This window comes from Ruditapes philippinarum, unplaced genomic scaffold (genome assembly GCF_026571515.1).
Source record: "Ruditapes philippinarum isolate M1 unplaced genomic scaffold, ASM2657151v2 ctg1894_1_1_1_1, whole genome shotgun sequence".
In the NCBI taxonomy this organism is placed as follows: Eukaryota; Metazoa; Mollusca; class Bivalvia; order Venerida; family Veneridae; genus Ruditapes; species Ruditapes philippinarum.
In genome coordinates, this window is record NW_026852855.1 from 96781 (window position 1) to 119797 (window position 23017).

Below are 23017 nucleotides of genomic sequence, written 5' to 3' on the forward strand. Positions count from 1 at the left end.
TAACTCTTGTTTATGACATCCTAGAATTATTTCTCTATTGTATCATCACAAATATGGTTCAAGATATGTTGATTAACCTAAAGTTTAATATAATCAATTAAACAATATTATTGCAGCCTTTGAAAGAGTAATATACTGAAATGGTAAAAATAAAAACTTTTTGATTGAATAGATTTAAGCTAAGATGTTAAAGCCTAACCGTACACGGAATGTTTGTTTAAAAAGTTAAAAACAGAACAAATGCTCCAAGAACCAGTAACTAAATAAAGTCATGGTTTCGTAAATTTAACTTTAAAGGTAAATGTCATTTAGACATCAAATCGAAGCTCTTGTACAAAGTGTAGAATGTAAGAAGATTCTAGCTTAAAGAATATATTAAAACATTAGTTGAAAGTTGTCTGCACAGTTATAGAAAGGAAGATAGGACAACTAGAAATGCGCCCATAAGACACGGGTACCCCACATTCCACTGTTCTGTCAATCTTATGACACTAAATCAAATATTTTTGGGCTACATGTGCCACAAGTTGAAAACTAAACATCTTTTACTATGTAAAGGGCAAAAACTTTACAAATACTGACTAAATTCACAAGCAAACCCTAAGGTGCATAAGTGCACGTGCTGACCAACATTCTTGTAAACTTTCAGGCCTACAAGTCAAATACTTTTGAGCTATGCACAAACAAATTGAAAATTTATACTAAGTCAAGGCAATGACTATAACAAAAGTGAAAAAATCCACATGCAAAATACTACATGTAGATGCATAGCTTCACAGTGATGTTGATTATTCCTTAACAGATGGTTGATTCTAACTCAAGTGCTCAAAGGAACAAATAACACAACATAATGGAACAGCTTTTACTAAGTCAAGGGCAATAACTCTAGAAATACTGGATAAAGCCACAAGCATAACCCAAGGTGCACAACTACACATGGTAACAAATAGTCCTATTAGGTTTCATGACTCTTGGTCAAAAACTTTTTGTGCGACACAAGTTGAAAATTGCAAATTTTTACTAAGTCAAAGGCAATATAAGACAAAACAGAATAAATTCACAAGCAAAACCCCAGGAGCACAACTTAACATGCTGATCAACATTCATATAAAGTTTCATGACTCTAGGTCAAATACTTTTCGAGTAACGTGTGACAAGTTGAAAGTTTTTACTTAGTCAAGGACAATAACTCTACAAATAGTAATTAAATTCATATGAAAAATACCCAGGTGCACAACTACACATGCTGATCAACATTCCAGTAAAGTTTCATGACCTTAGGTCAAATACTTTTGAGCTATGTGTGACACAAGCGGAAAATTGCAAATTTTTACTAAATCATGGGCAATAACTCTGACAAAACAGAATAAATCAAAAAACAAAACCCCAGGTGCACAGCTACACGTGCTGATCAACATTCCTGTAGCTTCACGACTCTAGGTCAACTAGTTTTTGAGTTGCCTGCAACACAAAATGAAAGTGGGGGCACAACAATAAAAGAATATACCTCTTCTACTGGTGATAAAGGAGCATCAAAATACTTTTAAGAAAAATCTTCAAAAATTCATACTTATTTTAAAAAATCTTTATTTCAAAACTCAACAAGATCATGCATGGTTTTCACATAAATTATACAAATATAAGAAAATATCATGCAATGACATTATATAAACATCTGTGATTTAAGGTAAATAAACACAAACATTTACAAGTTGTGTTGGTGCAAAAACAAACAAAAGTAGAAAAGTTCAAAAAAGGGTCATGAAATCAAATGTTGTGAAATTTGACCTCCTGAATTTGTTATGATCCTCCATATACATTGAAGTTTCCTGGATAGCTTCGTCTAAAGTCCCTGGTAATGCCTGGCTGTTACTACATGCATTAACAAATAAATAGTAACAATAACGTTTTACCCAACTATAATAAAATTCTGGCTTGTTTAACAACAGTATTTCAAATATCAGGAACACACACAATACAAGACATAACATATAGCACATATAGCACAATTCATCTGATTCACTAATTGCTTCTACAAATAATAAACATGTTTCTACCCCTGAATTTACATAACATTTCTGATGGGAATCAGTATATACAGTATAATATTTCTATAACTGAAATTTAAGGACTTGCCTAAGAATCTAGTATTTCATAGTGCTACTAGAATTTAAATTCATTTTAATGTTCTGAACACCAAATGTAAAAATCATGAACACTGAATAGGTCAATAGAATAAATATACATTATAATCATAATAAACAGATATAACAACCTATTGTTAATTGTCTTAAATATAAACCTTTATAAAAAAAAAATTGCCCAATTACTTATATTTGACATATCTCTTGTTTCAAACACCATCATTTCAATTTTTTTCCAAAATGTCAAAAATAATTCATGTTTCAATTAAAATATTACACACTATAAGTTTTAATATCAAGTTGACATAATCTATAAATAGAATGAAGACAAAACCAAAATAGATCATCTGATTTGGCACATGTACAAGTTCTTGTTTAAAATATATGTTTGAATCCTGGCGAAGTGCCGTAACTCATAAGGTCAGTTTTATCTACAAGACTGGAGGACATGGTCTCCATGTCGACTGGTGCTGAACAACGAGTGTCTTCTGTAAACATTTCATCATCATCTTCCTATAATATAAATATATATCAAACTTATAAATATATACAATATGTCAATTAATGTTTTGCATTTCTGTCTTTTAAAAGTAAATAACCAAAGTTAAATAGAAACTTTAAATGACATTATGCCCATCCAAATGTAAATGAAATCAAAATAACTTGACATATTGCCATTTTTTGTGTTTAATTTTTATATTTTACTATCAAAAAATAATCATAAAATGATGTGATGAACTGAAATTCTATAAAGTAAATATCATTCAGCAGTATGGGTAATACTCAATTATCAAAAATAGTGGAGCTGTCATTTTATAATTTAGGTTGATTTTATATTGTATAATAATTATTTTCTGATAACAAATACTGGTCAGTCACCATCATAACGGCCAATCTGTTGGGATACATGTATTATATAAATTAAACTCATCTTTGCAGCAAAATAGGAGCACACTCATCTGTTAAGGGTAACTACTATCAATAACCAACTTTGACAAATATTCTAAGTAAAAAATAGGCATGACTCGAAAAATTTTTATATAGCTTTAAGAAGACTTCCCCTTGTCTAACAACATCACCATGCAATGCCAAGATAAGCAAGTATTTCAAGTTTCATGTTGATAACTTTTAAAATGTTTGAATGATGGACTACATTAAAGGTTTTGTGTGACAACGAAAATTTAGCATCATAACACCTCGACCTTATCTCCGAAACAGACAACAACTAAATAACACCTATAATACAATCAATAATCACTTCAAAATTTACAACAGCAATGTATAAAGATCCATTACTGACCCATTGTGTAAACTTTGTACCAATCCCATTAAAAGGACAAAATTTGTAGGTTTCATATAATGAATGTCAATTGTTAAGTAAATAACTATTCTTTTCTTGTCATGTTCAATACAGCTCATCCAATAAGTCAATATAAAACCTGAACACTTTCTATCATTAAAAGAGTAAGGTAAGTAACTGTGAATAAACTGTGGAAATGTAATTATGTGTACAAGAATTACCTCCCCTGACGAGTCATCATCTACAGGTAGACTTTGATCATATTCCCGGTAATGTGGCTCTATATACTTCATAGACCTGTTATATACAAACAATTCATTTATAAAACATTATAATTTGTTAAGCTGAACTTAAAATTCTTTTTCCTTACAATATAACCTTATTTATAACAAGACCCCTCTTCATATTTTATCAAGTCTTAATTTAAACATAGTTAAAAAAACAAGGCAAATAGGCTTAGCTTTTATCTTTAAACGAATTCTTTAGTTTCTTGAACACTACAAACAAAAAAATAATTATATTTAAAAATATCAGCATTTGCCAGTGGTATGATCATTCCATGTCCACAAAATCTAGTTTCAGAAAGATTTGAGTAAAACATAATATTAGTAAAAAGAAAATTTTCTTACTTTTTTAATAAATATGGGTCAAATGGGAAGTATGTTTCAAATTTTTGGTAACCTTTGCTGTCAACTGGTAGAAATGATCTGTTGTTTTGTTGAATTATGTGATCACAAAATGCTAATTGATGTTGTCTGAAAATATAACATTAAAGTATAACTGAACTCTTCTCCTAGCAAAATGGTCAATTGCATACCAGTGAGAAAATTCTATATCATTCTAAATCAACAGTTTTGATTGAGAAACATTTGATTATTACCCTCCAACTAAACCAGTAAAAAAGGCATATGAGCATTTAAAAAAAGAGAATAATGCATTAAATATCCATGCTAGGTTTATGGTTTTCGGACAATGATAGACATAAGTGTGTTATTTTCGATCACTGACAACAAAATTTCAACCTCATATAGAAGCTTTTAACAAAAATTCTAATCCAATTTCATTGACATTTGGCATCATCTGTGACCTAAAGGGTGTGAAAAAAGTTTTCTCTTAATACGGCTTTGAATTGAATTTTTCAACCTAGCCGACTTAGGCCGCTGTGGAGGCATGACCAAGTGGTTAACGCGACAGACTAGTAATCTAAGGATTGCTGATCACGTGGCTTCAAACCCTGTCATAGCAAACCTTTGTTTCCTTGAGTAAGAAACTACATTTATTGCTTAGTACTGATTGGTTCCAGGAACGGATTCCAGAGTGTTTCAATAAGCTTATAGCTACCAACACAATCGAACTATAATAAATTTGTATAAACTAAACTAATATGAATATTACTAACATGTTCTGAATAAACGTTGCCATGATTTGGGCAAACTGATAATAAAGATAATAGTCTGGTCAAAGTTGTTTATAGAAGCATTTTGACAAAATATACCATGAATTTCATTGTTCAAGATATAAACAAACAGAGAAAACAACATAATGACATAATATCTTCAGACATTTGCCCTTGGTTGATAGCTGACTTCGAGCACTATGATCGCAGATTGGCTAAGATTGAAATAACATTGCTTAATAAATTATGTTTGATAGATTTTGCATATATACATACCTGGTTATTGATGCAAATGTTTTTACAATGAGAGGTAAACAAATTTTTAATGGATTCAAACGACTTTGAATTAAGTGCTGAATCTGTAAACTCTGTGCCCACTTTAACCCTGAAAAATAAAGTTGCATATATAATACAGTAATTGTAATACTGACATGTATAATCAAACAGCCAGAGGGTGAAGGATTCTACCAGTTGAATCAACAATGAGGCAATATAGTTTCATGGTAAGCTTGCAGCTATTTTGTCTTCTTCCCTTTTTTTCTTTTTTTTAAACAATCAATTACATAGAGCATGTTGAATGAGTGTAGGTTTAATACTAAATTTATTGAACAAGTTAAATAAAATCATAGTATGAGAGTCTCTGGTGAGCATAATTTTGTTTTATTCAATGAGTTCCAATATATTTTGGATTGAATCTCAAGAAAATATTATTATATTTATCACATATTCCAAATAACAATGGTTTACACTAAACAAGAGCTGTCGGTAGGACAGCATGCTCGACTATTCTTAGTGCTTGATAGTAAAAAAAATGCCTGATACAGTTACCTCCTCCTGTTTACAGGTTGGGGTCATGATGGTGAACAAGTGTGCAAAGTTTCAAAGCCATATGTCAATGGACTTTGAAAATATTTGAACTATTACAAAAACTTTAACGTAAATTCTAAGTCGAAAAAGGGGCATAATTCTGTCAAAATGCTTGATAGAGTTACCTCCTCCTGTCTACAGGTTGGGGTCATGATGGTGAACAAGTGTGCAAAGTTTCAAAGCCATATGTCAATGGACTTTGAAAATATTTGAACTATTACAAAAACTTTAACATAAGTGGTTACGCCGACGCCGACGCTCGGGTGACTGCAATAGCTCTACTTATTCTTATTGAATAGTCGAGCTAAAAATGAGCCATATTTCATTGTCGGGTCTACAGTGTTTGTATTACACTAGTGACATAACATTTTTATTACATGGCTTTAATACACTCCTGCACCAAAGTTTAGGAGATAAAAAAATTTATGTGGACATGTTAACATCTACTTGTAAAGACATATAAGAACAACTGCCAGTACATGTATTTGACTATATTATTGTTACAAACATGGCAATGGTTATAACTAACAAAGACTACTTTAAGTAATCAATTTTATAGATTTATGTTTAAGGTGAGCTATAGATGAGCTTGAATCTCTTATAAAAGTCTAGGAAAAAGAATATTTGAAATTGCAACCTTGAACTTGCTAAATTTTTTAAACAGATTTGTCAAGCTCCCATTTTTGGTACTGTCCGTTATCATTTTTAGGGATATTAAAATGAAAATTGGAAGTTGGTCAGCCAGCAGTATAGTTACTCTACTGGTAGCAAAAGTTAATCACTCTGGTTGCAGGTTATGGGTGAAAACATTTAAACAGCTAGCTGTATACCTGCTTTGGTTTCAAAGATTTCTTTTTGTCTGAAAGCAAACACATAGAAGATAGACTGACAGACTGAGTAGAAGGGACCATGATGAACTACATCTGCCATCACACAGTCCTGACATGTGTTTGTGTATGTGTGACACCATGTCATCATTAACTCTACACATCTCATCACCGTCCTGAAATACATGTAATTTTATCATTTTATTAACCTTTATGTACACAGACAGGATTATGTGCAGATTTATGTGTGAATGACAGTAGAATGATTATTTAAGCCTTAGGGAAGAGACTATCTTTACAAAAATGTATAATATATTTAACACATTTTAATACTTTGTTTGTAACATAAATTTTCATTCAACAACTTTGAAGTCTATATAATGTACTTATATATACTTTTTTTGCAAATATTCAATGCATACCTAACAAATATTCAAATATGCATGTTTATTTTCTTGTGTTATTACTATGGTTACATTTAAGATACTAAATTCTGATTATAGATGCGAAGTGTCCTGACATTAATTCATCTGATGTTTACATACCTGATATTTATAAATTTTGCCCTCGCTAATAAACTCGCCATATAGGAGACAGCAGACTGTCTGTATACTGACTGTACATTAGGATTCTGAACCAGTTTCCACAAGTAGTCTAAAAACCCATCACATAATTGCTGGAAAATAATGTATATAATATTGTCAAACAAATTTAGGTTACACTCACATGGTAACATGGTTAGCATCTGACAAAACATATAATGCTTTTGACATTTCATTATACTTTTTCACATTTAACTTTAATGGAATCAAATTAAAACTCTACTATGTTTGATGTAACTATTTCCTTCATACAGAAAAGTCATTAAAATAAATATTTAGAGAAAATCTAAAATTGAAAGAACATGATTTAATTTATACAAATATTCATTGTGTATCTCAAAATAGATATCAAAATAATTTATCAAATCAATAAAGCTTATAAAAAGTTCATACCATTTTGAAGCTGACTAGGTAAAACATGATAAACTGTATATGACAGCAAGCATATGTTGGTAATATCACCTTCTCAAACACATACAATGTCTCTCTATAAAATCTCTTAGTGTCTTCCCACTCTAACTCTCCTAAAATATATCAACAATTAATATCATTGTTACATAGCATGAACATTTGGTGAATATCCAAATAGAGGAATCTCTAAAGAATGCCAAACAGCAAAATTGAAAATGATGCAGGCTCGGTTTGACCCTGTTCAGGGACAATAATGATAACTGCAAGATACCATCCACACCCCTAGCACCGGCTTTAGCAGAATTCAACAGTTAACAGTAACAGTTACTTGGTAAAATTTTGAAACATCCGCAGATGTGTTTGTAAGTCTATGAACATGGTTAGTGTGATATGCAATGAGGCCATGGTAAAGCACAGGGGTCTTTATTTGTTTTTGACATTTGTATCCCTTTTAAAATGGTCACTTGCTGCAAAGCAGAACACTTTTATTTCAATGTTGTATTTTGACCAAAAAAAATGCTGTCAGAAGTTACTGTAATTTACACAGAATGTTTATATAGTACATACCCTAACATAATGAATATTGTTAATTTTTCACATTCATTAGTGTTATACACATTGTAATATGTTAAATGTGGAATAAACTTTATTTAATTTATAATTGGTCAGCTAGTACTCTATATCCCATTACATCATTTATGATTGATTTCTAATAAAAGATGCTTAAATTACACAAAATACTTCATAATGTTATTTGTTTATATGAATATCACCTAGAATTCAGGTCAATATCATTTTCTATTGACTATCATGTGACCATGTATCGACTTATGGAAAGAATTGGAAATTTTTTGTCATATAATAACAATATATATTACCCTCAAACAAATTTGAGTAGGTTCAACACTGCTTACATACACAATCTGTCAGTATTAAATAGTAATATATTTCCCAAAATATATTTTCAAAAATATCTTCATAATTGCTCTTGTATGAACTACATTTTTTTAATAATAAACAGGAAAAGTACAAAATGAATTTTACTTTTATCAATTATTTCAAAGTATAATACTAGCTCATTTTAATCCTCCAGAATAACTTAAATCATTATACATGTTATCAATTCCTCCAACTGCTATTATTAAGACAACTATTATGATATCATTTACCATTCTTATAGCATACAGCCTGTATATACTCAAACAGATGAACCATCAAAACATCTAATTTCTCGCTGCTTTCTACCACAGGGTCTACATCTCCTTCCTGAAATATAAAAACAACATTAACCTTTCATCCCTTCATAATATAATAAATATATGATTATCAGGGCTGGGAATCAAAACTGCGTCGTATCCTACAAAATGTAAACAAACGCCGCCATCTTGGAACGAAAAACGTATGTTTTTGTTAATAACTCTTTTTGTTGGAAATGACTGAAAACAAGATATATGTATTAACACGCTACACTATTTTTTACGCTACGTTCGGTATATGTTGCTTGCACAACTATTTTGTAAAACAAAAGTTATAGCGAACTTGCAACTCGAAGCGGGGCAGAATTTTTATGAAAATGTGTGGATACGACGCAGTTCATATTGCTTTATCTATCGTTTTTTCCTTCAAATCAATTATATATTTGTTTCAGAGTTCACCATAAACTTCGAAATTTAATTTTGCATCATTTACTAAAATTTCATTAAAAAGAGATGTTTATTTTCTAAGAAAATAATGATTTTTACGAAATGATACGACGCAGTTGAAAATAAAATATGATACGACGCAGTTGTATTTTTGGCAGTCTTTTCAACAGGGATAATTTTGGCAATATACTTCTATTTTATGGAATAATCACTTGCGCTAGATAAAAAAAACCCAGATCATTTGCGGTGTATAGCAATGTTCTGTTGCGTTTGATTATTTAGAATACAATGTGTCATGTCCAATGTAACATTTAATTTGAAAGTTTACATTGCGGAAGCTACTTTCAGTTAAACATGAACATGTTACCTTATTGATCATAATATCTGAAAAAATTTCTTATATTTTCCTGTATGTTCAATATTATCCCTATTTTTTCGCAAAAAAAATGTAGAAATCTCTTAACTTGAATTCATTTTGGCTAGCTACGCGCTAAGTTAACTGTGGTTCTGCATGTTCTGGGTAATGACTTTCTTATCAAACTTTCACTCTACACATTAGCTTTACTAGGGGCGAGGACCTCAGGTGCGCATTTGTGCATTATTTCAGGCAAAATGTTGTACCTGCAGAGAACCATCGACATTTTGAAGCTAGCTTGATAGGTTTTCCACACGAAAGAATAAAAAGTCCCTGGTGGTTTTCGAATTCATAGCAGTTCAGTTCAAGTGATTTGAATTCAGTAAACATAAACAGCTCGGCCTCGGTCGGACACACCTGTCTGATTTGTTTTTTTCAACAAAATTTGTTAACGTCAGCTGTACAAATAAGCAGCTTTTTTTATTAACTTCTGGCCTGAAGTTTTAAGATTATAAATATCTAAATTAATTATTAAAAAGAATAAAATTTAAATTTCTTATTTCGGTATTAATAGCAGAGAAATTTTCAATGTAAACAAGGGGTATTCCTCTGTGAAGTCATTTTCTGAAAACTTTTGTTTAAGTTTTCAGGCAATTCATTATCAAATAAAAATCACACTTTAGTATAAAGGCATGTTAAGATGTCATGTCTCTAGTCTGTTGAAAATTCGATACGATAATCTGACCTAGATTTTCTGTTCAATATTGTGAAAACTTAATAATTCTTCAATACTGTTGAAAGATCATGTCTGCCTATTATATATCTGTATCAAATTTATCGGTGCATAGCGTAAAATACCTTTGCAAAACGGACACTTTTTACAAAATAATTTGTTGTTGTATCATACGTAACTCGATTTTGAAAATTTATTTTTTTGATGGAGAAGTATGATACTTAAGTGCAAATATAGAAAATACATTCCGTAGACCTTTCCTCATCGGCGATAAAGAAACGCAATACGACAAAATCAGGGGTAAAGTTCCGCGGCGCTGAACATAAAATGACTAAACGGAACGCATAACCTACTTGCAAAAATATATTGTAGCTTAACCATTTATAATATAATTTTAAAAATTTAATGTTCAGTTTCAAATAATAAATAAAAATTCTGCCCCGCTTCGAGTTGCAAGTTCGCTATAACTTTTGTTTTACAAAATAGTTGTGCAAGCAACATATACCGAACGAAGCGGAAAATAGTGTAGCGTGTTAATACATATATCTTGTTTTCAGTCATTTCCAACAAAAAGAGTTATAAACAAAAACATACATTTTTCGCTCCAAGATGGCGGCGTTTGTTTACATTTTGTAGGATACGACGCAGTTTTGATTCCCAGCCCTGATTATACAACCAATCTGAATAGTTTCCAATGGTCGCAAAATTTAACATAAAGAACAGTGAAGTTTTAATTGTATTGAAGTCTACAACAAATCAAGAAATAAATGTATATTATCTTAATACAAGTCAAGATTTGATTGTTTATCCTTACTGACATAAGATTTGGAGAATTATAAACATACTTGAAAATATGACAAGCATATTTATAATACTGCATGTTTGTTACATCTTTTTCTTCACAATTTTTATATAATCTATATACACGGCTGCTGTAAAATCATGATAGTACAGTTTAATTTTTGTTTTCCCTTTATTAAAGGAATTATCCTGTATTATATATACATTTAAATGTTATTTTGACAGGTTATATGACCATGTAACAATGCTGTATAAATTAATTAATACAAGGTTATGTAACTTATCTAAAAATCATAATCAAACTGCTGGATAGATGAAAGTAATAAATGTAAGACAATGACAACGCTTAAACTAGAAATGAATCCATTGTACACAAATGCCACCAAATTTCACTGTTTTGTCAGTCTAGAGAAGGAGGCTGGGTGGGTGGGGGCAGAACAATACAACTATCCCTATTTACCAGTCTTTATATACATACAAAGATAAAGAAAAGATCATATTCCATTTGGAAATATGATAATAAACTCACCATATTAAAGATCCCACTTTCCTGACTATTATCTTGTGAAGTCATCTCTAGTAAAGCTGTTCTTGGTGCCTGTGTCTGAAATATGCAAATTACTAACCCATTGTTCACACAGATTAAATCAAAAGTACATCATAGCTAACATAATTGTTCATGCTCTCATTAATTTCTTCTAACTTTGCAGGAAAAAATAATTCACTTAGCAAAAAGTTGCATGACAAATAATGTCAAATTATCATGAAAAATGATATCAATTTCAACAACTCTTCGTTTTAACAAGACAAGTTTCTTTTTTGTATTTGTCACAGGTGACAATGTGCAGTCTGTAAAGAATTATAACTTACATCAAATTTAATGATTTTTTCAATAAGAAGTTCAAGTATAGACTGTCTAAGATCTGTCTTGTAGTAAGTTATCTGAAGTAAGTTCTTCATGAAACATTCCTGTATATACACATCCTTTATGTAGTATGGGAAATTCTCTATCAACATAGGCATGATCAGCTGTGACGACCTGAAACAAAATATTTATATCCATAATATTTAATAGAAGGAATAAACATGTTAGTATAAGTGATGTTTGTACATCAACAGGCAGGTACATGTACTCAAACATTGTAAAGACTTTAGAACGGTTTGCAAAGGTTATGTTATAATCATAATCTTTATATGTGTATAGCCAGTGACCTTGTAACTCAATTAATATTTGTTTAGTATAGCGAACAAAATTTATCACATTATTCAACGAAAAACATAACTATTACAAATTAACAGTAACATTTTATGGTTGTAAACAGTGTATCTCAAGGTTAAAACTTGGATATTCAGTGTTGTTATTTTTGCATGAGAATGATTACAGTAGCTTATAAAAATCTTACAGCGGCTGCCGGTACAGACCAGAATATCTAGCTCGAGGGTAACTGTTTACGGTGGTAACGAGGCTCTGCCGAGTTCCCGCTTAAACAGTTACCCGAGAGCTAGATTTCACGTCTGTACCAATAGTTGGTGTTTGATTATTATTCTTGCATATTACATGTCATTATTTTCAGAAAGGAAATTGCAAAAACTGATATTCTCATTACGCACTTTTTTCTTATACTCGTAGAAGCGTATGAACTTACAACTTCATTCATAATGGTAAAATGAAGTCATCCTAAGAACGCATTTCATTCATAAAAGGCGCGCGTCAATGACATCATTTAAAGCACACAACTTGTCTTACATGGGGGGTGTAAGACAGGGTTTTCTAGCACCGATGTAAACGGTAGATAATCCGGTCTGATATGCAAGAAAATATTATCTCCCTTCTTTTATTGAACATAATGTCCTTGTCTGCATCAAATAATATTGAAAATTATTGACTATGCAACAGAATTAATACCATTCAATATTGAAGCTGAGAGAATAACATAAGTGTGCATCAGGTTTTTTTTCACATAACATACTTTTTATACTCACATCTTACAAGTTTTATCACTTTATTAAATGTTGTGATATTAAAATAATGAGGAAGAACACATGAAGATGTAACTTTGTATCACATCTTTTTTTTCCAATTAAAGACAGTAATATATGCATATGTATATGTACATATGTTTTTACATTACTTACATTGGCACAATCTTCATAATAGTTTTGATCAAGGTGTGAACATGTATAAAACCTTGATTGTGTGCGGCCATCATATCATCTGTTACTAAACTCTCTGTTGATTCCTTGTTTTCTACAGGCTTTATTACTGTATAAATAACAAAACATACAAATGTGATTAAGGAATAATAAACAGATATTTGGCTTATATGTTATATTTGTGTGATGAAACACTTTGTTCTAATGCAACAAATTTGTATCTAAGTTAAGAAATTTTAAGTTATATTATGCTCAAATTTGATATTTAAAAATACTGATAATATTTTCAGTCTTTTTTAAAATGCAAAAATAAACATCCTTTGAGTACACACTGAGATGCGTTTTTAACTCCACACATTATAGCCCTAATACGTAAACACAGTTAGAATAAATGTGTCATTAAAAAACTGGCATTTTTTTGTAAGAAGCAACCAAATAAACTTTACCAATAAAAGGGAATGCAGCTTCCCAAAAAAGTGTGTGCATTCTGATATTGAAATTAAACATATTCAGTATTGTTTGTTTTTTTCTTTGGTTTCATGGTGCACAGACACAGGTCAAAACAGGAAAGAAAATTTTGGTTAACCTTGGATATTACAAACTTAAAGTAACACCACATGTCCAAGCCCACCCTGCTAGAGGTAAGAGATGCATAGACACCTGTAATTCAAGTTGCCTCTTACGCTCACACATTGATAAACGGTGGCTGCAATGCCGACGCCTCAATCTTTAAAGGCAACCCTTCAGCCACAAGGGGCACATATTCATTAAGAATTTCTTAGATTTCAATAAATTTCTGCAATAGAAATATTTAACCTACAAATGAACAAAGCATAATCTTTATAGATCACATCTTAAATATTCACTTAGGCTTAAAGAAGTGCTAAGAATTAAGTTTACAATACTAGACACAAACAAACCTGGCATAAAGTTTTTCACCAGAGCTCTCAAACATGCCTTCAGATACACTGTATGTACTGATACAATATTTAATATGGTCGACTGGTAGATCTGTACAACACCACTGGAACGATTCATCCAGTCTAATTTCTACAACATAAACGAATTACATAAGAACAATTTCCATGGTTATTATTATTTAAAAAATCAAATGATCAATATTAAATGTTAAAATTGCAATAACAAAATGTAATCAAATATTTCAAGCTACTTCTCTATGAGATACATGTATTTCAGAGAAAAAAAATATTAGAATTCTGTTTAACTGATTTTTCTTTTCTTTTTTAAATCAAATATGCATTTCTATTTCATGATTTAATTGTCAACAAAAAGTCATTAAATCATATTTCATGCTGATCTTATACTTAAAGCTGGCTTTGACATTGTCTTCAAGTCAAGATAAAACTTCACTTACTAGAAGTACTCCAATCAACATCTCATGATCCTTGTCCAGTAGTGTAGCACAATCCTTCATTGATTTTAAATATTTCACTAACACCCCATCCTGTAATAGTCACAATACATCATCATTGATCCCAGGGTTAGAATTTTAGCTTGCATGCTAGCAAAATGCAAGAGGATTTTGAAAATTGCCATTGATTTTACCCTACACTCATAAATTGTTGAGTAATTTTTTGAAAAATGTAAAAAACAAGAATGTCGAACGACACATATACCCCCTTTCTAGCCATTGACTCACATATTTGGTAATTTTATTACAAAAACTTGCCAAAAATGGGTACATGGAAGTGTTCAATTATGGAAAAATCAACAGAAACCTTTTTGACATTTAAGGCCCATGTGACATTGACCTTTGACCTAATGACCCCTAAATCAATAGAGGTCATCTACTACTAATGACCAATAACTAGGTGAAATATGAAGACTTTGTGATGAATACTTTTCAAGATAATCAGCGGAAACCATTTTGACATTTAAGGCCCCTGTGACCTTGACCTTTGACCTAGTGACCCCAAAATCAATAGGGGTCATCTACTAGTTATGACCAATCACTATGTGAAATATGAAGACTTTGTGATGAATACTTTTCAAGATAATCAGCAAAAACCATTTTGACATTTTAAGGTCCCTGTGACCTTGACCTTTGACCTAGTGACCCCAAAATCAATAGGGGTCATCTACTAGTGATGACCAATCACTATGTGAAGTATGAAGACTTTGTGATACATACTTTTAAAGATAATCAGCGGAAACCATTTTGACATTTAAGGCCCCTGTGACCTTGACCTTTGACCTAGTGACCCCAAAATCAGTAGGGGTCATCTACTAGTGATGACCAATCACTTTGTGAAATATGAAGACTTTGTGATACACACTTTTCAAGATAATCAGCGGAAACCATTTTGACATCTAAAGCCCCTGTGACCTTGACCTTTGATTTAGTGACCCCAAAATCAATAGGGGTCATCTACTAGTTATGACCAATCACTGTGTGAAATACGAAGACTTTGTGATAAATACTTTTCAAGATAATCAGTGGAAACCATTTTGACATTTTAAGGTCCCTGTGACCTTGACCTTTGACCTAGTGACCCCAAAATCAATAGGGGTCATCTACTAGTGATGACCAACCACTATGTAAAATATGAAGACTTTGTGATGAATACTTTTCAAGATAATCAGCGGAAACCATTTTGACATTTAAGGCCCCTGTGACCTTGACCTTTGACCTTGTGACCCCAAAATCAATAGGGGTCATCTACTAGTGATGACCAATCACTATGTGAAATATGAAGACTTTGTGATACATACTTTTCAAGATAATCAGCGGAAACCATTTTGACATTTAAGGCCCCTGTGACCTTGACCTTTGCCCTAGTGACCCCAAAATCAATAGGGGTCATCTACTAGTGATGACCAATCACTATGTGAAATATGAAGACTTTGTGATACATACTTTTCAAGATAATCAGCGGAAACCATTTTGACATTTAAGGCCCCTGTTTTGACCCCAAAATCAACAGGGGTCATCTACTAGTGATGACCAACCACTATGTGAAATATGAAGACTTTGTGATGAATACTTTTCAAGATAATCAGCGGAAACCATTTTAACATTTAAGGCCCCTGTGACCTTGACCTTTGACCTAGTGACCCCAAAATCAATAGGGGTCATCTACTAGTGATGACCAATCACTATGTGAAATATGAAGACTTTGTGATACATACTTTTGAAGATAATCAGCGGAAACCATTTTGACATTTAAGGTCCCTGTGACCTTGACCTTTGACCTAGTGACCCCAAAATCAATAGGGGTCATCTACTAGTGATGACCAATCACTATGTGAAATATGAAGACTTTGTGATACATACTTTTCAAGATAATCAGCGGAAACCATTTTGACATTTAAGGCCCCTGTGACCTTGACCTTTGACCTAGTGACCCCAAAATCAATAGGGGTCATCAACTAGTTATGACCAATCACTGAGTGAAATATGTAGACTTTGTGATACATACTTTTTAAGATAATCAGCGGAAACCATTTTGACATTAAAGGTCCCTGTGACCTTGACCTTTGACCTAGTGACCCCAAAATAAATAGGGGTCATCTACTAGTTATGACCAATCACTATGTGAAATATGAAGACTTTTTGATAAATACTTTTCAAGATAATCAGCGGAAACCATGTGGTCTACCGACGGACAGACCGACAGACAGACCGACATTAGCAAAACCATATGCCCCCTCTTCTTCGAAGGAGAGCATAAAAAAGATAGAGCATGTGTTAAGTGGTGGACACATCATTTTGATTCAACATGAACATTTGTAAACTACTGTTTTCTGCTACAAAAATAAAGGTGCAATGCACTGGATTTTTAACTGAAGTTTTCGGATCTGCACGCTCTGCAAAATCATGCAGTCTCCAGAACTTACAATTAAAATCTCAAAGACTTCTTCCATTGAAAAAGTAACTAAACATACAGACCATCAAAATCTGTTAACAAGGTGACTGAGAGAATTGTACCACAGATGAACAAAAATATCATAATTTTGTAATATTTAAATAAAGAAACTCAGGCCGGGTGTTACTGATAATGGTATCTGTTAATAAGTTCATGGAGAATGTAATATGAACTTTGAGTGAGTTGATTAGAGAAAGAAAAAACAATGCACAGATATGCGGATTGGACTTTTCTATATGTACATTTGTGAGTAAATATATAATAACTTTTATGAAGAGGGTCCCGGGTTCGAGTCCAGGTCAGGCTGCACATTTTTCTCACCCTGTGACATATAATAACTTTTATGAAGATATAATGAAGCATATAAAACCTTGTAAGATGGCATTTATCTTAATTCTAATTCCATATTAGAGTTCTCTTGAGACAATGCTGACATTTGATAATCAGTCAGTAATTGATTAAATCATACAGTCACACCATTTTTTCCATCTATAATATATATATATGCAAATTATACCCATCAATTTAGCTTTAATTTGGTACAGACTGTGGCAAACAGGACTCCAATGATGTTAATAAACAGCTCAACAATACAAAAAATAACATTTAATCTTTATAACAAGCATATTTTTTAATCAGAACATACTATTTTGAAGAGTAATTCTTTCGGACAAATATTGCAAAGGAACTTCAAGTATCCTTAGTCTATTCTCTTAAATCTAAAATATTGGACAAAGATTGACTTACCTTCTTAAAGATAACTTACAAGTGTGAAATTTATCAAAATCAGACCAAAAGTTTTCTTTAAGAACTCTAATTCTCTACATTTTCATGTGCAGAGCAATAAATCTTGTAAAACATGTGCTATAAAATAATAGAGGGTTAATTCACCTTTTTTTCCAAGCATTTACAGCAGCTGCTGTAGAAGCACAATGGCAAATTTAAAGCCCATACCTGCAGGGATAGGGATTTAAAAAGACCAAGGGTTTCTTCAAATGTTAATGCACAAAAAAGGTGCATTAAAGGTACAGTCAAAGTTAGTAATTCTGCATTTAATTATCGGATATCTGTATTTTGTATAAAGAAATCTATAATTCAACATTATAATGTTATGTCATCTAACTAAATAGTTATGTTTTGATAACCAAAATACTGCGGCCATAATAGCATTAAGTTATTTTTACATTCTGCCCTGAAATATGCATATTAAAAAACATGCAAAAATGGCACATGATCAAGAGATTCTCTCAGTTAATGCATGTTTTATATGCAACAATCTATGTCTAATGATAGCTTACAATTGTACATATACATGTATCATCATAATATGTAAAATTATATCTGAATCAGATGAAAGGTACTAAATATATAAAAATATATTTAAAGACTCCTCTGCTGATGTAATATATTCAAAGATGTGGTTGATGATTTGATGATGAGGTAGATACTTTGAAAACTAAGACAGTTATAGTAAAAAATAATATTTTTCAAGTAAAAAAATCTAAGTTCATTGGGAGTTAATTCTTGCAATATTGGTGCTAGAGTCAAGAACTTTGTCACATAAGATGTTGTTAATGATATCATAAGGAACATATATTTGAAGTATAAAGTTGATCCCTTAAGAAATAAAAAAGTAACAGTAAAATATGATATTTTTAAGGAAAATTCTAAGTTCAAGGGGAGATAAATCTGAATATATCTGTGCTAGATTTATAAACTTTGTCACATAAGATGTTGTTGATGATAAGGAACATATAATTGTAGTTTTAATTTGATACCTTAAGAAATGAAAAATATTTTACTGCACCAAAACTTAAATCTGAAATCTGGATGCAAAGGCTGATGCCGGGGCGAGTAGGACAGCTCGCCATATACATTGTATAATCAAGCTAAAAAAGCATAAATTTGTAACTTTTTAAAGTCACTTTTCATGATAAAAAAGCCCACCTTAGTACTTACCGATATAGAAGGATTGGCGAGTTTACAAATGAAACCATCATAGTCTTTTCTTGATCCCTAAAATCATTAAAAATATTAAGGTTAAATTGAGTTGAATAAGTTTGTAATACCGGTATATGTAAGATTAAATGTATAAAAAATTTGCTACTTAATGATACAAGAGGGCCAAGATGGCCCTAGATCGCTCACCTGACCCGTCAAACTCATCCGAACAATTACCTAGACAAGCGTTCTGACCAAGTTTCATGACAAGTGTGTCAAAAATGTGACCACTAGTGTTAACAAGGATTATCCATATTTGAGCATTGTGACCTAGTTTTTGACCCCAGGTGACCCATATTCGAGCTTGACATTCGAGCAATTACCTAGACAAGCATCCTGACCAAGTTTGATGATAATTGAGTCAAAAATGTGACATAAGAGTGTTCACAAGGTTTTTCTATTTTTAGCTCCTGTGACCTAGTTTTCCACCCGAGATGACCCATGTTCGAACTCATCCAAACAATTGACTAAACAAGCATCCTGACAAGGTTTCTTAATAATTGGGTCAAAAATGTGACCACTAGAGTGTTCACAAGGTTTTTCTATTTATAGCTCCTGTGACCTAGTTTTTCATCGGAGATAAACCATGTGCAAACTCATCAAAGCAATTATCTAAACAAGCATCCTGACAAAGTTTGATCATGATTAGGTAAAAAATGTGACCACTAGAGTGTTCAAAAGGTTTTTCTATTTTTAGCTCCTGTGACCTAGTTTTTCATCAGAGATGACCCATATTCAAACTCATCTGAGCAATTGACTAGACAAGCATCCACACTAAGTTTGATGATGATTGGGTAAAAAATGTGACCACTAGAGTGTTCACAAGGTTTTTCTATTTATAGCTCCTATGACCTAGTTTTTCATCAGAGATGACCCATATTCGAACTCATCTGCGCAATTATCTAAACAAGCATCCTGACAAAGTTTGATGATGATTGGGTCAAAAATGTGACCACTAGAGTGTTCACAAGGTTTTTCTATTTTTAGCTCCTTTGACCTAGTTTTCCATCCGAAATGACCCAGACTTTTCGAACTCATCCGAGCAATTGACTAAACAAGCATCCTGACAAAGTTTAATGATGATTGAGTCATAAGTGTGACCACTAGTGTGTTCACAAGCAATTGTGGACGTACGACGGACGACGGACATTCACCGATCCTAATAGCTCACCCTGAGCAAGCTCAGGTGAGCTAATAACTAATGAAATCTGAAAAGCCAAACACACACTAATAAATATTTGATCTAGATCTAGAAATCATCTAAACAAACTTTCAGACTAATTTCCAGGATATTTGGATCAAAACTGTAGCCACTAGTGTTAACAAAAATTTTCTATTTTTAGCTGTTCAAACACAAATGTGGATGGACGACAAACGACGGACATTCAACGATCCTAAAAGCTCACCCTGAGCAAGCTAGCTCATGTGAGCTTAAACACTGCAGCCACTAGTGTTAATAAGATTTTTCCATTTTAAGCTCCTGTGACCTAGTTTTTGATCGGAGATGACCCATATTCAAACTTGACCTAGAAATCATCAAAACAATCTTCCTGATCAATTTCCCGGATATTTGGATAAAAAATTGCAGCCACTAGAGTGTTAACAAGATTTTTTTTTATTTTCAGCTCCTGTGACCTAGTTTTTGACCAAAGATGACACATATTTGAACTTGACCTAGAAATCATCAAAACAACCTTCCTCATCAATTTACAAACCAAGAAAAAGTTCAAGACTAATAAGAGCCACAATGAAAAATATATACCATTGGATTCAGAAAATATTTTCATTGTGTGATCACCCATCCTGGTTAATCTTGCTCAAGATTTCCAGCACTTTAATTACAATTTGGCTAGTCCAACTAATTGTACTTCCCGATGAGATATTGTGCTACTATGAGTATTATTGTATAGGCAATATCTCCCCCCTAGAAGTGAGATTCTGACCCAGACCAAACATATAGATTTGGCATGTCGATATATAATACGCGGAAAGTCCGAGCGGGGCCAAAGGCCCCGTGAGGGCTGTAGCTCTCTTAGATAACATGTATGACGCGTATCAATTCAAATGAAATCAAATTAACAGGCTTCCTGAAAGTACTGGAAATTTTGCCTGACATTTGGTCAGACAGACTTGAGCATTTTGTCTGACCAAACAAATATTTGTCTGACCAGAAAATTTATCGGACAAGTTGAGAAAGGTTTATTTTGCAACCCGATAAATTAAAGTACATATAAAAACTGACCTAATAATCTATTTATCTTAACACCATTCAAAATTCTATATTTCATTAATTAAAAAGTGTATTTTCCTTGAAAATTGATCAAAGACATTTTGAAATGGAACCCCAGTTGATTTTGCGAATTCCTATACCTTGAACGATTCAACAACTTATTTGACAGTCATATTATAAATTCTTACCTAATTTGTTTAGCTATGTTTTCAATACTGTATTTGAGTTGCAAGCTGGGAATTCGTGAAAAAAAAATGACGTGTAAGACTGATAGCGATTGGGTGCTTAAAACGAAACAATGAATCAGAATATTTGTTCCATATGATTGCCAAGGGAAGTAACACTTGCTTAATTGGTCGGTCTATATGCCGTCAAATATTGCCGGACATAAGGTCCGGAACTCGTGGAAATGTTGTCGGACCTACTGAAAATTTGCCGGATAGGTCCGACGGTCTGGCATCTTTCGGGAAGCCTGAATTAAAAGTAAATGAAAATTTCAAAAAAATATATATCCTATACCTAATGAGCTGTAAAAAAAATCCTAAGTTAACTGGGCGCCTCCATTTTGAAATCCTTTTGAGCTAAATAAAGATGTCACAGCGCTTTTTATGAGCGTCTACATAATTCAGACTATTGCTAGCAGACGCATGCTTAAGAACACTTCCGGTGAAAAACTGATGTACAAAATCAGAAAATAAACATTCATTTCATTCATAACAACTATAGTAACGATGATAAATGTAAAAAGTTACTTTAAATCCTTTTTGATAAATTAGCACATTATAAATAACGTAAAAACAACATATGTGATTAGAGATTAACAGAAAATGGTGGACGGGATTTTCCAAACTCCGACGCATACGCAGTGGTCCCTCTTTCGATGGTAGGTTGAACACCACATATTTATTCGTTTCTGTTTACGGTACAAAATACCTGCATTTACTTATTTAGGAATTTGCATGATAGATCTGGTTAAGATGTACACTAAACATGTTATGCTTAAATCATAAATCATAAGAGCTTTCCGCGCCATAGGTAGCACCTAATTTCATATTATCTTTACTACAATTTGGCAAACTATTATCTTTATTATATTATATTAAATAGTAAATAAAAAAAATATTTTTAAAATTCAGTAATCATTCATTCTCACCACAAAGCTATATTTACTGATACTTACAGTCAGTAGTCTCGTTTTATAAGACCAGAATGCAACAGTATAAAGGAGTTGAACATATCAGTTCTATTAATGAAATGGTTTAATCAGCCAATTAGTGAATAAATTACAATTAATTAATATATTACCTTTTTAAACTTGCAAAGAACTGCTTCAAATGTGCTTTTGGTTTCCATTTTAATTCGATAAGACAGCTAAATTCGCCTCAAATGCTTATCCGAATTCTAGTCCACTACATCATAACATGCGACATTCTTTAACAGACATATTCGACAGATTTCTCAAAAAATGCATAACAGATAACCCAATTTTAAACAATATTCAAATATTAGTCGAGAATTAAAGAAATATTTGGTTCTAGAAAACGAAAGGAAGGCTGTAACACGTTTTTCAAAATTAATTCACATCGCTTGCGCAATTGCGTCTCCCGCATAGGTTCAACACAACCAAATACTTTCTTTAAAAAAATGAAACACCACTAATTTTAAC

At 32.1% G+C, this 23017-nt stretch overlaps 1 protein-coding gene across 1 annotated transcript; it reads right to left on the minus strand.

Moving 5' to 3' along the window:
* Nucleotides 1-1569: 1569 nt before the first annotated feature.
* Nucleotides 1570-22961, minus strand: LOC132726443 (RNA polymerase I-specific transcription initiation factor RRN3-like). The gene is made up of 15 exons (XM_060711762.1): nt 22657-22961; nt 19080-19136; nt 14609-14698; nt 14154-14283; nt 13216-13342; nt 11950-12118; nt 11609-11683; nt 8717-8813; nt 7530-7660; nt 7080-7210; nt 6538-6710; nt 5117-5225; nt 4074-4199; nt 3666-3741; nt 1570-2657 (listed from the first exon to the last, which is right to left on the minus strand). Exons 1-15 carry the CDS (start codon nt 22702-22704, stop codon nt 2520-2522), a joined length of 1677 nt encoding a protein of 558 aa, XP_060567745.1. The 5' UTR covers nt 22705-22961; the 3' UTR covers nt 1570-2519.
* Nucleotides 22962-23017: the final 56 nt, after the last annotated feature.